Here is a 15,093-nt window from a genome sequence, read left to right on the forward strand (position 1 = left end):
TTACAGTCATAGCAGCATAACAGCACTCCTTACTAGCACTGATGACGTTACTTAGTTAGGGTAATGAAACATCTGCAAGAAAACAAGCAAGCTCAGAGAGGACCAAGGATCCCACACACACTGTTGCAAAATTGCAGATTATTTCTGTTTACATAGTTTGTTCCAGAAAAATTAGATTGAAAACTTTGGTAACTTCAATGTGCAGAAATATAAGAAATGCAGTTTCTGTCCCAAAGCCTTTTGAAATTATGTATTTCTCATTGATAAAACACTGATAAATATTAAACTAATTCAAAGACCATATGCTACAAAGGCTTACAATGTGTTATTAAAATTGAGGTATTGCGTGGCAAAACATGGATCTGTACTATATTTTATGCAGGGCCTCTGGATTTTTACAAGGGAACTTCCAAGATATATCTGAGCTTGTACGATTAAAATCAACATTTTGTTCAGAAGCATTACAGCGAAATGAGGAATTATGTCAAAATTTTGTGTGCTGCAGAACTTACAGGGAGTTTCTATGCCACAATACTCATACAGCATCAGCACTGCATTTAATAGGGATGTGCAAGATCCCAAATACAACCTTTTTTTTGGAGCTCAGGGATAAACAAACAAAAAGTTATGGAACTTTGTTTTCATGTAAAATAATTAGGGCAAGATTACAATGTGCTCCAAAGTGAAAAAGTTTGATAATACCTACAATCGACAAATGGCTGGTGAAGGTGATGAAACTTCCATAGATGGCTAAATTAACTTCTTTGCTTAGAGAGAAAACAGAAGTTTCTATTTCTTTCCGTTTTGGCATGATTGATTTTTCTCTTTTCTCTCTCTTTTCTGCTTTTTTTTTTATTAGTCTGTCTTAGTTTTTATGTTTTTTGAACCATTTTAAAGTAAAGTTTAAATCACACAACTTAATCATAGACAAGCTTACTTTGAAACATTTTCAATTGTTTGAAAGTCTGCAGAAAAAAATAATAATACCTTGCCTCCTTCTAAGATTTTTTAAATGTTATTTTGTTTGTAAAAAATATTAGTTTTGAAGGATGGCGATTAAGAAACAACTCATTTCTTGATAACAAGACCTTATTATTTTCTGTCCCATTTTAGGAAGATATTATCCTCCTTACCCTCTTAAATTAATCTGAGATACATTATGCAAATAAATAAAGCAAAGATAAAACACTTGTGTTAATTTTCTCTGTTTATTTCTGGGCTGAAAATAACCATGAAAGTATGTAGAAAGCAATACATGCACTTTTTTCTGAGCTTTACAGAAAGAGGTCACTTACTAAATCCAGGTTCTAGAGAAAAAAATGCAAACCAAAAAAAAGCTTTTGCAAGTACTTTACACGAAACAATATATACTTGATTTCTATTTAACATAACATTTATAAGCATATATACAACATTTCTCATATATAATACAAACTAATATAACAATACATTATGTTGTAATATTATCTTCAAATAAATTATTTGCAGATGTCCAATTATAATCCCTGTCGCCAGCTTGGGACAGCCCTATCAATGTAAAAATAGATTAGTACCTTGCAAATATATTAATCATATAAAAGTACATTAATTATATAAGTATTTAAACTTAAGGTAATTTAATTTAAGATGTACAGTATAATTATATAAAATATTTCAATTTTCTCACCTATGAGGAATATACAACACTGGCCCTGTACCTATAGGTCCAATCTCTTTTGTTCGTTCTTCCCAAACTTTTGTAGGTCTGAATAACCTGCATGGATCCCGAGTTACATTAATATGAACCTGTTAATAGTGAAAATACAGAAAATAATTGAAGGAATTGCAAATACAAATGAATTAAGCAAAAAAGAGTAAGAAGTAAACTTGCATAGCACTGTATTTTCATTATTGTAGAACCCAAATTACTATTAGTTTGGATTACAGACCCAGTAATTTATTATGCAGCTGATTCTTGCTGGATACTTAGAATAAAGATGCAAATCAAAAGAGTGGTGACTACTAACAGAAAAGAAGTCAAATGGGACCAGATAGTAATTGCAGAGTGGTACCAAACAAGATTGAGCAAGACCACTAGAAATACGAAAGTTAAATTTCAGTCCACCAAGATTATTGCTCCAACCCCAACTAAAGTCTGGGTCAACAATCCTAAAACACTTAGAAGGAACACCAAATAAACCGATTAGGAAGTATTGTTGAATCATCATCGCTACAGTTTTAATTTAAATTTAATTTCCAGAGGAGACACAATCCCATTTTATTTTTAAAATGACATTATGCAGTTTGCATACCTAATTGAGTTACTCTCAACCCAATTTCTTTTCCATTTTCTTTCATTCTAACCTACTTACAACTTTCCCTCTTGCTTCCATATGGGCAACTAAATTCCAGTTTCAGAATGTTATATAATGGCATTTCAATAAGAAACTAATATCATATGTGATAATTTTTAAATGCCAGAGTTCTTTGAAGTCAGAGGTACACTTCTGAGAAATGTACATGGGACTGATATATATACCATATTAAATTCTTACCTTCTTTCTCAGCTTAGACAATCTTTTTTCTTTTTCGATCTTTTCATCTTCCTTTGCCTGCTTTTCTAGAAACTTCAGCTCAAGTTTATGCAGATCCTGAGTAAAATAAATGAAATGTTGCATGCTCTTTCTCTCTCCCTCCCTTCCCAGGAAATCTTGTTTGAGATAGGCCACCATATAAATTGAATAAATAAAATAAATAAGAAAACATATAAAAATAGCTTGTCGTTTTAACAGCTAACAGCTGTCAGTTCCAATTGACTACCTATAACTGCCCTTCATTCTCATAGAACACAGGGATGCCCAAAGGCTGCAAAAACCTGCTTTGGAGACCTTTCCGCAGGCAGGGAGATATAAAGATCAAATATTGGTTAATGGATTTTTAAATTGGATTTTTTTCAAGTCCAAATTTAAAGCAAGTGCTTGATAAAAATTGAAAGCAACTGGATTATATTAACATGAACAATGACCTCATTATAGTCTTTGCTAATGCTAATACTGAGATGTGATATTAGTGAACAGACTATAGCTAATCTCTGACTAAAAGTACAAATTAAACATGGTCAATGAATAAGAAATTTGAAGTGTAAACAAGCAAGGGGAATTTTATTAAATATACAAGGGAGGGTCTAAATATGAAATTCAATTAGGAAGTGAAGTAAATAAAGGATCACATTTTTGCCATATAAAGACTTGAGAAACATGTCTCTAATCCTCTTGAAGATAATAAAACAAAGGTAACTGGTAAAGGTAATATATCCTTTGATATAGCTTGTTTCCTGAAGGGAGGCTGGCTGCTCTCCTTTTGGCCTTCTGGAGAAGAGTGAAGAATTGTTCTTTCAGAACACCTTTAGAGGTTGCTTGTATAGTGTTCTCAGCAGTGAGATGATTAGTTTGTATTGCTATTGTTATAGCATCATGATATTAAGGTATATATCTGTGATGGTGAACCTATGGCACATATGCCACAGGTGGCACGTGGAGCCATTTGTCAGGACACACGAGGTGACTTCGGCCTTCTTTTGAGGTCGTTTTCACACACACACACACACACACACACACGGAGGCTTCCTTGAAGTCTCCGGAGCGCAAAAAAACAGCCCTATGGGAAAACCAGAAATTCAGGAAAGGACTTCCGGTTTGCTCGTAGGACCATTTTTCTGCCCTCTGGAGCCTTCAGGAAAGCTTCCTGAAGGCGAAAATTGGCCCTACAGACAAACTGAAAGTAACTTCCTGTTTGCTTGTAGGGCTGGTTTTTACCCTCTGGAGCCTTCGGGGAAGCCTCCTGAAGGCTCCGGGGGGCGAAAAACAGACCTATGGGGAACCCAGAAGTTTGGGAATGATGAATTCTGGTTTGTACGTAGGGACGATTTTCGATCTCTGGAGCCTTCAGGAGGCTTCCCTGAAGGCTCCAGAGGGCAAAAACCAGCCCTATGAGTAGACAGGAAGTCACCATTCCTGAACTTCCGGGTTCCCTGTAGGTCCGTTTTTCACCCTCCGGAGGATTCAGGGAAGCTCCTGAGGCCTCCAGAGGGCATCGGGGGGGGGGGGGGAGGCTGTTTTTGCCCTCCCCAGGCTCCTAAAAAGCCTCTGGAGCCTAGGGAGGGTGAAAAAACAGCAGCAAAAGTGGGGGTGGGTGGGCACTGATCGTGTGCATGTGTGTACAGAGGGTTGCACACATAGCATTATAGGTGTGGCACACCGGCACACGACCCCCCCCGTGCTCCACCCCGCTTTTGGCAAGGCAGCCAAAAAAGGTTCGCCATCACTGGTATATATGCTATTTTGTTATTCTGTAATATTCTGTATTTTACCCAGAGTTCTTCAGAATTGGCAAAGACCACTCTTATGGATAAATAAACTGCAGCCTATTCTGACATTTTCAAACTTAATATAGTATATTCTTTGATAACAGCATGTAGAAAATTCTTCTTTTGCTTTAAGGAAATACTGGGGCGTCATCTGCTAGATGCATTTGTTTTTCATAATTATTGTCTCATTAGTTCAATTCTTGGTATCCCAATCAAATAATTATTTTAAGCCTTTATGAATAATTCTTTTAGAAATAATTCTTAAAATTTGCCATTTTTAATGGAAACAATTGTATCCAGATGAAACAAATTAATTGAATTTCAATGTTCATCACCAAGAAGCTTCATACACTGACAGAGAATTGTCCCTCTTATATGAAAACACAGAGAAACCTGAAATAAATATGGAAGAGATAAACAAAACTACTCACTCGTTCTTGGAATTTAACAATTTCTTCTGCTGCAGTTCTTTTCTTCTCTTCCCTTTCAGCTTCCTCTCTTCTTTCTTTTTCAAGTCTCAGCAAGTCTTCTTGTTCCTTTTTCTCTCTACTATAATCTTCCAACAGTAACTTCGTTTGAAGTTGCCGCTGTCGTTCTCTCTGCTTTTTTTTCTCCTTCTCTTCTTCTTCTTTAAACTGAGCTTCCTGTTTTGCTGCAGTTGCAAGTGCTTTGTCTCTCTTCCATGCTTCCAGCTCTGCTAATCGTTTTTTCCTTTCCTCTTCAGTTTTCTGCTTCTGAGCTTCTTCACGCTCACGTTGAATATCAGCGGGCACTTCCTCAGGATTCTCTTTCTGGACTAAGATTTTACCCCTTTCTTGTTTCTTCATCTTCCATTTTTTAATGGCCTAGATGATTACAACAAAGTGAATAAAATAATTCATAAATAAATTTATCACGCCATTTCTAATCCTCTGAAGGAAAACAGGACCTAAGATGTGCAATTAGGTCCATATGTGTCTTCATGGTTCGGAAGAGTAAAGTAAAGTAAGTAAAGTAAGAGATGTTAAAAAATCTGTTTGACAACTGTGAGAAACAAATTACTATACTAGGATGAATTTTAGGATAATCTACCAGGGCCTTTCTGGTCTTGTAACTATTAGTCATAAATTGAGGACTACCTTATTATGATTAGGAAATAACAACTAAACTACTGTAATACTTTTTTTAGACTATTGAATGCTTTTACATTTCAATGGAACAAATTTCTAAAGCCTTGTTAAATGTGAGTCTAAAATGCAGAATTATACATTCTGATCAAAGTTGAATAAATTCCAGTCTGTATGATGACCAAACCCAGAGAATAGAGAAACAATGAACAACTAGGTGAATGTTTGTTGGTGGGGGAATTATAGGCTGTAAGAATTTTTTTTAAAAAAAGGGATATAGAATAAAAAGAGACAGAAAGAGAACAAAGGGGTAAAGTCTAACATACAACCCAAAGACGAACACTCTATTTTCCCCAACTACAAGTAGTCCTTGAGTTACAACCACAATTGTGCCCAAACTTTCTGTTGCTAAGTGAAACAATTGTTAACTGAGTTTTGCCCTATTTTTTCACCATTCTTGCCGAAGTTGTTAAGTTGTTAAGTGAATAACTTCAGTTGTTAACAACCATGTTAGTAACATGGTTGTTAAGTGGATCTGGCTTCCCCATTGATTTTGCTTGTCAGAAGGTCACAAAAGGTTATCACATAACCCCAGAATACTGCAATTATCATAAATATGAACCAGTTGCCAAGCATTCAAATTTTGATATGACCATGGGGGTGCTGCAATGGTTATAAGTGTGAAGAACAATCATGTTACCTTTTTCAGTGCTGTTGTAAATTTGAACAGTCATTAAACAAATTGCTGTAAGTTGAGGACTACCTGTACAATATTCTTCGTTATTGCAATAGTATTTCAACATGTTCTGATGTTCAAAAGCATTGGACATTATCACCTGTATTTACTACATCATGTAAACATTCTTCCTAAATCCAATTTCTAGCACAACAATTGGAAGTATGGAATTTATAATTCTACCACATCTAGAGGGTACCAGGTAAGGGAGTACTGATGAAAATTGAAGACATTTTCTACAACTAGCGGTTAAGAAAAAAATAATTGCATAGATCAGTTCTAATATACACTGGCACTATTAATTTTATGGACAAATGAATTGGCAAAATTCTCTCACCTCCTTTTTCTTTGACTCCAAAATTAGAAATTCTTTATGCCATTTCTCATGTGATTGAATGTCTTCCTTTGTTCTATCAGGGAGGTATTCAAGGGTTTCAGTAATGTAGGAAGGTTTCCCTTTATGTTTTCTCCAGATTTTTCGAAAGATTTGATGATCGCATTCATCCCAACCTCCTTGCCTTCCTCCAGTTTGCTGAAGAAATCTTTCAAGTTCAAGGACTTCTTCAGGAAATTGATTTTGGACTTCCTTATGTACTGGAAATACACATTGCTTGAAAATTCTTGCAGCTGAAGTTCCTACAGCCCACATCTCAATTTTTCTTTCTAAGGCACTGATCTCATTTGTAGCAGCATTCTCCTCTCTTAGAAGTTCGTCATAACTAAATTTAAAATGAAATAAAATAAATAATCTAACATTAGAATAAAAAATGTGATTAGCTAAATCTGTGCCCAAGTTTCATGAACATACACCTTACAAAAAGTTATATAAACTGAACAAATATATAAAAGCATGTAATCTGATATCATTTTGCTGCTCATACCACATGGCACTCAGAAAATCCAAATGGGGTTTGGATGTATATATTTAGAACAAATCTTTAAATCCTAACATGGGTAGCAAACCTCAGAAATTTTCTTCAGAGAGCTTTAAATCATAAAGATATAATAAAATGTAAATATTATTCTTATCAAGGCCAAATATTGTATTGCCTTAGATAATTAAACACAAAGTGAAATACATATCTAAAATTAAGACATTCTGATTCATTTTTAAATTCACTATTTTTATACAGTAAAAATATAAATCAAAGATAAAAATAAGATAGCACAATTCATAAGGTATCACACATAAAAGGCTTTTCTTTTACATTACTACACACATACATACACACAATTTTATAGCAATAGCACAAATTGGTCAAAATTATTATCCATTTTTATTATATAAATAGATTGAAAGAAAAATAGTTTGGTCATGGCTGCCAGACAAGCTCATAAAAAAAATTAATGTTAACCAAACATTTTTGGATGAACTGCTCAATCAGCTAAAAAGCGGTTTACAATGCCATTTGAATGGTTTGAGTGGTAGAGGTGAGTTTGCCAACAGGGGGATCGATGTGTGAATTGCAACTATAACTATGTGGCAAAGAGATTGTCTTCTATAGGCATTGTTAGCCTTGGCTTCTCTCTTTCTACTTGACTCCTGAAATAAAATAAAACGGAAGAGGAAGAAAAAAAATATCATCCTCCAGTGCTCGCTATGTTTGATGGGGACTTCTGGAAATAGCCAAGAAGATGCTGCTTTATTCTGCAATCCAGCCATACATTTTAATTTTATTATTTAATTTATGTACTGAATTTCAATTAAATGGAACACTCGTGAAAATTTACAATTTGAAACATTTAAAAAAGACACCTAGTGGCCAACAGGGAATTTAATCCTTAATTTTCATAAAGAAGGTAAAATAAGAGAATATTTCCTGTCTTTAAAATATACTTTACTGTTTTATGGGTTATAATATATACAATATTACTAAACATATCTTTATTACATATACCAATTTAGCTTTTGAGAATAAACTGAATATTTAAAATATTTATATCAAATACTAACGAGGATAGGCTAAAAATTAATACAAGATATGATATCTGCAAATTTAGAATTTACTTTCTACACACCATTTGTAGTTCTAACTTCAATGGCTTTCCATAACACTATTAAAGGGTCTTTGGGTTATTTATACAGAAATGCTAATTTACTGGGAAACTGTTTTAATAGAGTTGTACCTTTTTGTATTCTTTCATTTTATTAACTTTTTAAATATTATATGAATGTTTCCTGGTTAACATTTTAAATTTTCCTTTTAATTAACTTATGGTAACAAAACCCAATATATAATATTTTAATTTAAAAAATGAATACATTTGTCGCTGCTCTTCTTTAAAAGAACTTATTGCTGTTTCAGCTTCTTCCATCATTTCTCTAAGCTTGTCAACAACTACAAAAGAGAGAGATAATATTTGCAAATCAAAACCGAGAAGTTCAAATGTGTCACAAACTATAGAAGGTAGTGTATCTTAAATAATCCAATTTAAAATTAAAAATATAATAAAAGAGATTTTCTATATGCAAGTGTGATATTCAGTTCCCTAAATGTCTGTGTCATAAACAGAAGCATAATCAAAAAATAAATTAACAAAATTAAGTTACAATTAACTTATGTTGATCTAAAATAATACGATTTTAAAAACTGATAAACTTCTGGTATCTTCAACAGTGAGATAGAAAAGAGATCTTTAGCAGCAGAGGCATCTCACAAAATCTTCCTCTGCCTAGAATTCCCTCTTTTATGCAACAATTCAAGATGAAGGAGTCTTGTTCCACTTTGTATATAGTCACTTTGATTTGATCACAGGTAAAGGGATAATTGCAGCTAATCTGATATTAATATAAAGTCACAGTACTCACTGCAGAAATGTCTAAGATGACAGCAACATCCTTTAGAATTTTTTTCTAAGAGGTTCTTCGGATTTTATAAATTTAAGAAAGCAAGTTTGGTGTTGCGGTTAAGTTGCTGGCTTAGAAACCAGAAAACTAACTTCTAAGTATCCCTTGGACATGAAAACTGGCTGAGTGACTTGGGAGCAGTTCCCCTCTCTCAGCCCAGTTCACCTCCATTTGGTTGTTGAGAAAAATAGGAGACAAGAGCTATGTACACTGCCTTGAATTGAGCAATATTTTTTTTACAAAACGTGAGATAAAATAATAATAGTTATGCATATGAAAGCCAATACCAATTAAAAAAACTGGCACATATGATTTTACACTATTATGTATACAAAAGGTGGATAAAAATGGCAAATCCAGTCTGAACATCTGGCTGACTATGCGACGAACCATAATAATAAAAATCAAAAGTTAGAAGATTATGGCATAAACTAGCCATAATGGCCCCAGTAGTTATCGGCACAAAGGGTGCCACACTCCAAAAAAATTTGGACAACATTTATAAAAACTGCACATAGGCAAAATTTTCATTAGTCAATTGCAAAAAGATCACACTGCTTGGATCCACACACATACTACACAGATACCTTACCATATCTTAAGTTCTTGGGAAACACTCAGTGTGTATGAAGACCAAAAAAGTGGCAGCTGTGACTTCATATTTTTGTAAACAAATAATAATTTCAACATGTTCCTTAGCAAGTGAACAGAAACCTCTGCAATCTAAAAATTATCTTGCAACTCTGTTCAATTTAGCAGAATTGTGAAATAAAAAAACCACTTTTCAACTTTATAATTAGGAAATTGCAAAATATTATTGCTAAAATGCAAATAATTTAGAGCAAAATTATTCAAACTACTTTTAGTGATTTTGTTTGTATAACTAAAACATTATTGGCTGCTTACATTCAGGAGTTGGTTTCACATCTTTTAGCTGTCGCTGAAGTCCCTTAACAGCACTATGGATTCTAGTCAGTTTTTGCTGTATCTTTGCTTCTATTAAAAGCAAAAAAAAAAAAAAAAAAACCCATAGCATCTTAGTATTTTTCCACTAGAAAATTATGTTGCTTTAATATCTTGCCCTCTTATACCTTTAAATTCCTTCACATTTAAGTATCATAAAAATGCACAAATGCCTAAACACTGTTCTATACAATTCTTAAAATAAACGTTAAAAAATAAGCAAACATTTTTGAGATATTAAGAATTTGCTAAACATTTTTTGTAAATCAGAACAAGAATGCATTCTTACATACAGCCAGTCAACTTTTCTTTATTCAAATGCCACTCCAACACACACAGAGTCTCTTTCTACATGAAGATCCTTGATCTGGCAATGAATGAAAAAAGTAAGATATCTTCCAAAACTGCTATTTTCTCTGCAGAGGCAATGGATAATCTGACCATGGCAAAGTAAAACTCTTATTCCACTATTAGATAATTACTTTGAAATATTCTGGGTCTGTTCACTAATATTATATAACTCCCAACAGGAAATCCATTGTTTCAATCAATGAAGGTTTCCTAATCCGAAATAATGAGATACTATTCTGAAGGTCCACTAATCATCATACAAACTGCAGAGCAACACACTATGAAAACCTCAAAGCTGATCTATTGTTTACATAACATAATGAATCAAGAAGATATTTTCAGTATTTTTCAAAATAGTTAATGAATGAACAAATATATAAAATATAAAATAACATTTTACTTTCTGTTTTCCGGTTTTTAGTCAATTTGTGTTCGAGTTCTTCCAGTATGCAATATTCCATCCTAAAATCACTCTTCTTATTGAAAAGAAGAACATGCTTATCCTTTTCAAGGTTCACAAGTCTAGGAAAAGAGACAAGATTTGTTGAAGTACATATATGACAAGGGACAGGATACATGTTACTATTAGATTGGTTTGATTGCTACAGCTTGATCTTGTAAACTGAGAGACTGTTTGACCCAAAGTCACCCAACTGGCTTTCATGTCTGATTGGAACGCCTGGAAAAAAAATTGGAAAATGTTGGGGGGAAAACAGTTTTCTGTTTTTTCCAAAGCCATTTAGAAAAAGAAAAAAAAGGGGGGGGGGACTGTTTTTTTCCAAATTTTTCCGGGTTTTTTTCAAGGCCTTCTAGCCTGGTGTCTTAACCATTAGACCACACCAGACTCTCTTTCAAACAAAGCATTCAAACAAATATATTAAATAAGTATTTTAATGGTCAGTAAATCCAATATGTATATTAATATATATTAGTAAGTAAATTTAAAAATAGTCTGCAACCACATCATTTTTATATGATATAAAACACCTCTTTGTTTACAGGCAAATTAGATGTGAATAGGATTGGCCTGATAAAAACAGTGGTTGAAAGAAAACCTTTCATCCCCAAAGTATATCACATAAAGAAGGTGTCTATGATATATAAGCATCATAAATCCAATAATCCACAGAATAATTCTAATATAAATATTTAAGAATGTAATTTCAAAATAAATAAAATGTAAATTAAAACAGCCATGTAAACAAGCAATAGCCATAAGGAGATCATTTTCCAGAAAGGAGAGAAATATTAAAAATTAAATTTAGAATGAAAAATATTGTTCTTAAAAGTAAAATGAATTATTAATGTATTCATTGGATTTATCCCTGCCACAATCAAAAGCAGTTTAAAATACATCTTTGAAAATAATAAATTGTCCAAGGTTTCATATATCAAACCAAAAATAAAATGTAATAAATTAAATCAACTCATGCCTCTCCCCAAAACATACAGACTGAAGACTTCCATACCCCAACAATTTGTTGCTATTAGATGGGTGTCCAGATACGAAAGAAATAAGCAAAATAAATGTATTTTCTCAAAAATACGTTCTTATTTTCTTTTGACCCCCGAAATAAGCACTTGGCCTTATTTTCAGTGAGGTCTTATTATTTTTGAGGTACAGGAGGTGGCGAGCATGGTCATCTCATGGCTGCTGCCGTGTTGCAATATTTTCGGTGAGGGCTTATTTTTGGGAGAGGGCTTATTTTAGCACATGCACCCAAAAGTCTGACTGGGCTTATTATCCGGGGAGGTCTTATTTTGGGGAAAACAGGGCAGTAGTTTTTAATAGCATATAAAACTGATCATATTTCCAAGGGAAGACTATTCCAGCCCATAGGTACGTCAATGGAAAACAATCTCTGCAGGTATATACTTCACTCTCTTTGCAGATGTATGGAGAACAAATTATGAAAATAAATGGTTGTGAAACTATTCAAGCTAACTTAAAGATTGCTACAGCTACTTACATTGAATAAAGATATCCACAAATTTCAAACATTTTTTCCTTCTTACAATACGTGACCATATTTTATTTTTATTTTATTTCTATGTCTTGTTTTAGAAAAGTTATACCTTTACAGAATTTAAACTTACTGATTTTTAAGCTTATTGCCTGTTCTTATAAATTCAGTTTTCTTAACTTGATCAGTTTTGGTCTTCCAGCTCTGAAAATGTTGAAGAGCATCTGAAGCACTAAAACAGCCATTCTATGCAAAACACAATTTTAAAAATCATTATAATCAAATATAGCAGTACATTTTCATTAGAGTGCTTAAAACATAAAGATGGGAAAACTCAATTTAGACCTAAAAGTACTTCAAACCTCATTTTAATGTTATTCATTTTAATAACATGGTAAAGTGGTAAATGCAATTCTGCAGCGACCCTCCAAAGCTAAATTCTTTTGATATTTTATTACCTTAACAAGCTTCAAAATTTCATGGCAAAGGATATTGAATAGCTGAATGTTGAATTTGACAATAAAGCAACAGGGAAAAAAATCTGCTTTTTTTCCTGCTGCTTTTTTCTGGGAGAAGAAAGAAAAATTTTTTCCCCAGAAACAGGGAATATGCTGTATTCAGCCCAGTTGCACAACAGGAAGATAGTAATAATATTTTCTCTGCAATTAAACAGTACAAAGAGTTCTGTGATTTATCTAAAAAACAGATACATCATACATCCAATTACTCTTCCCATGTGTCTAGGTTTCCTTGGATATGAATTTTGCCTAGCTGGAGAGCAATATTTCACCAAATGTCTGGAATTGGAGCAACAGCAAATGACAGAGGGCCTGGCAGTTGAGAGCAGGAGGCAAATGCAGCCTTCAGAAGAAAATCTGTTTTTTTAATCCAAGAAATATTGGATAAGGATAAAAAAGTGGCTAGAGGAAATAACAAAAAAATAGAGTTAAAACTACGTATTTTACTACTTATTGATAAGAATTATAATTTAAAAACCCAATATACAGTGCCACATATAATAACGGCCAGAATTGTTTACCTGCAAAATTAGAAAAATGAAAGTATGCCTCCTGATGGAATGGTGATAAAGAAAGTGCTAGAATGTGCCAAGATGGATAGGCTGACATGGAAATAAAAGATAGAGGAGAAACTGAATATTATTTGATTTGGAATATATGGTACAACTGGTTAGAGAATAGAAGCAAAGATTAAGGATGTTAAAGTATAATAAGATGGGATAAAAATTATATATATAATTATATATTCATCAGTGTGTAGATTAGTATATGTTGCTAATTTCTAGTTAGTAGTTATAAAGGAATATCTCTGTATATAAAAAGAAGGAAAACAAAAAACAACTTGTATGTACATATGAGATTTACTGATACCAAAGTGCTGTAAAAATGAAAATTGTGATATAAAACAAAGAAAATTGCTCAATAAAAATCATTAAAAAAGAAAAAAAATCTGACACAGCATCCCAGCTTTACTGTCTGGAAAAAAAAAGTAGCTTCTGCCACCTGATTGTTGCAGGGAAGGAAAAAAGAAACCATATACCACGCACATAAAAATGAATATAGACAAAACGCAAGATACCAAAAGCATTTGATAATTTATTTTATTTATTTATTTTTATTTATTTCATCAAGCATGTATTAGACAACATATATATGTATAAACATGATTTTGGATACATGAAATGGATACGAATAAAAAGAAATATTAGGACAGGGACGGTAGGCACGTTGGTGCGCTTATGCACGCCCCCTTTATGGACCTCTTAAGGAAGGGGTGAGGTCAACAGTAGACAGTCTAAGGTTAAAGTTATAATGCTGGACAGATCTTTAAATTTAATATTTAGAGCCAAAACTTCAGATCACTGGTTGAACGGATAGCAACTTTTCATAATAAACCATGTTTCATAACTACAGAGATTTTGTACAAAGATTTTTGATTCTGCAAGCTCGAATGTATGGGGCTTCTTCCGCTCCCTTTTACAGGACTTCAACCCCTGATCCGGTTTAGTTAGGAAGAGGCTCTCCTCCGCTCCCTTTAATAGGACCCGGTTTCTTTGTCCATGCCATGCCATGCCTCGGAAGAAATCGGCCATAGCGTGTGACACCGGACATTTCTGCTAACATGCCTAACTGCCCAGACAAATCAAACTATAGATCTTCTAGCATAAGACTTCTCCTACTTGGAGCCTTCCAGAGGCGGCAAAAGATAACTGCCAGCATTCCAGGAATTGTAGCTCAGCCAACGTCCATGTCGGGTAACTTACGGGGGGAACGGGGTGGGGTGGGGGAGTTTGATCTCAGCTCGATCTATCCAGCCAAGTCACGAGCCCACGCTTCCCGTTTTTCAACCGGGAAGGAAGGCTATAGTAGCGAAGCAGAGGTGAGCGAAATTACCTGTTGGTACCTGGTCCATCCTTCAAGCGTCGGCGTTGCTAGGGCGGCCATGTTCCAAGCCGAGAAATGAGGCGGGAAAGCGCCGCGTCGGAGGGAGGTCCTTACATTTCTATGGTTGACGTCAGGCCGGTACGACTAAGAGCGGGGCGGGTGGGCAACGGTTCGAGGAGTAACCGTTTTTATTTTCCTTATACGCTTTTTATAAGAGCTGCTCCTGGGAAGCAGTAGAGAAATTCAGATCATTAATCTAGCTGTAAAATAAACAACATTCTAAATTTCTTACACTTCATTAAAAGAAAAAGTTTGTCCTGCTCGTTTGTATTATCTCTGTGTGTGGGGGAGGGGTATGTTTTTAAGCAAATTGAAGGC

At 34.0% G+C, this 15,093-nt stretch overlaps 1 protein-coding gene across 1 annotated transcript; it reads right to left on the reverse strand.

The window, feature by feature from the left end:
- Positions 1–1,200: 1,200 nt before the first annotated feature.
- On the reverse strand, positions 1,201–14,797 carry CCDC112 (coiled-coil domain containing 112). Its single transcript, XM_014056977.2, has 10 exons — positions 14,725–14,797; positions 12,447–12,559; positions 10,750–10,871; positions 9,942–10,031; positions 8,451–8,526; positions 6,525–6,906; positions 4,777–5,190; positions 2,535–2,630; positions 1,667–1,785; positions 1,201–1,527 (listed from the first exon to the last, which is right to left on the reverse strand). Exons 1-10 carry the CDS (start codon positions 14,773–14,775, stop codon positions 1,497–1,499), a joined length of 1,494 nt encoding a protein of 497 aa, XP_013912452.1. The 5' UTR covers positions 14,776–14,797; the 3' UTR covers positions 1,201–1,496.
- Positions 14,798–15,093: the final 296 nt, after the last annotated feature.

Source organism: Thamnophis sirtalis, unplaced genomic scaffold (genome assembly GCF_051295495.1).
Source record: "Thamnophis sirtalis isolate CommonGarterSnake01/CBP01778 unplaced genomic scaffold, rThaSir2_p1.2 scaffold_5, whole genome shotgun sequence".
In the NCBI taxonomy this organism is placed as follows: Eukaryota; Metazoa; Chordata; class Lepidosauria; order Squamata; family Natricidae; genus Thamnophis; species Thamnophis sirtalis.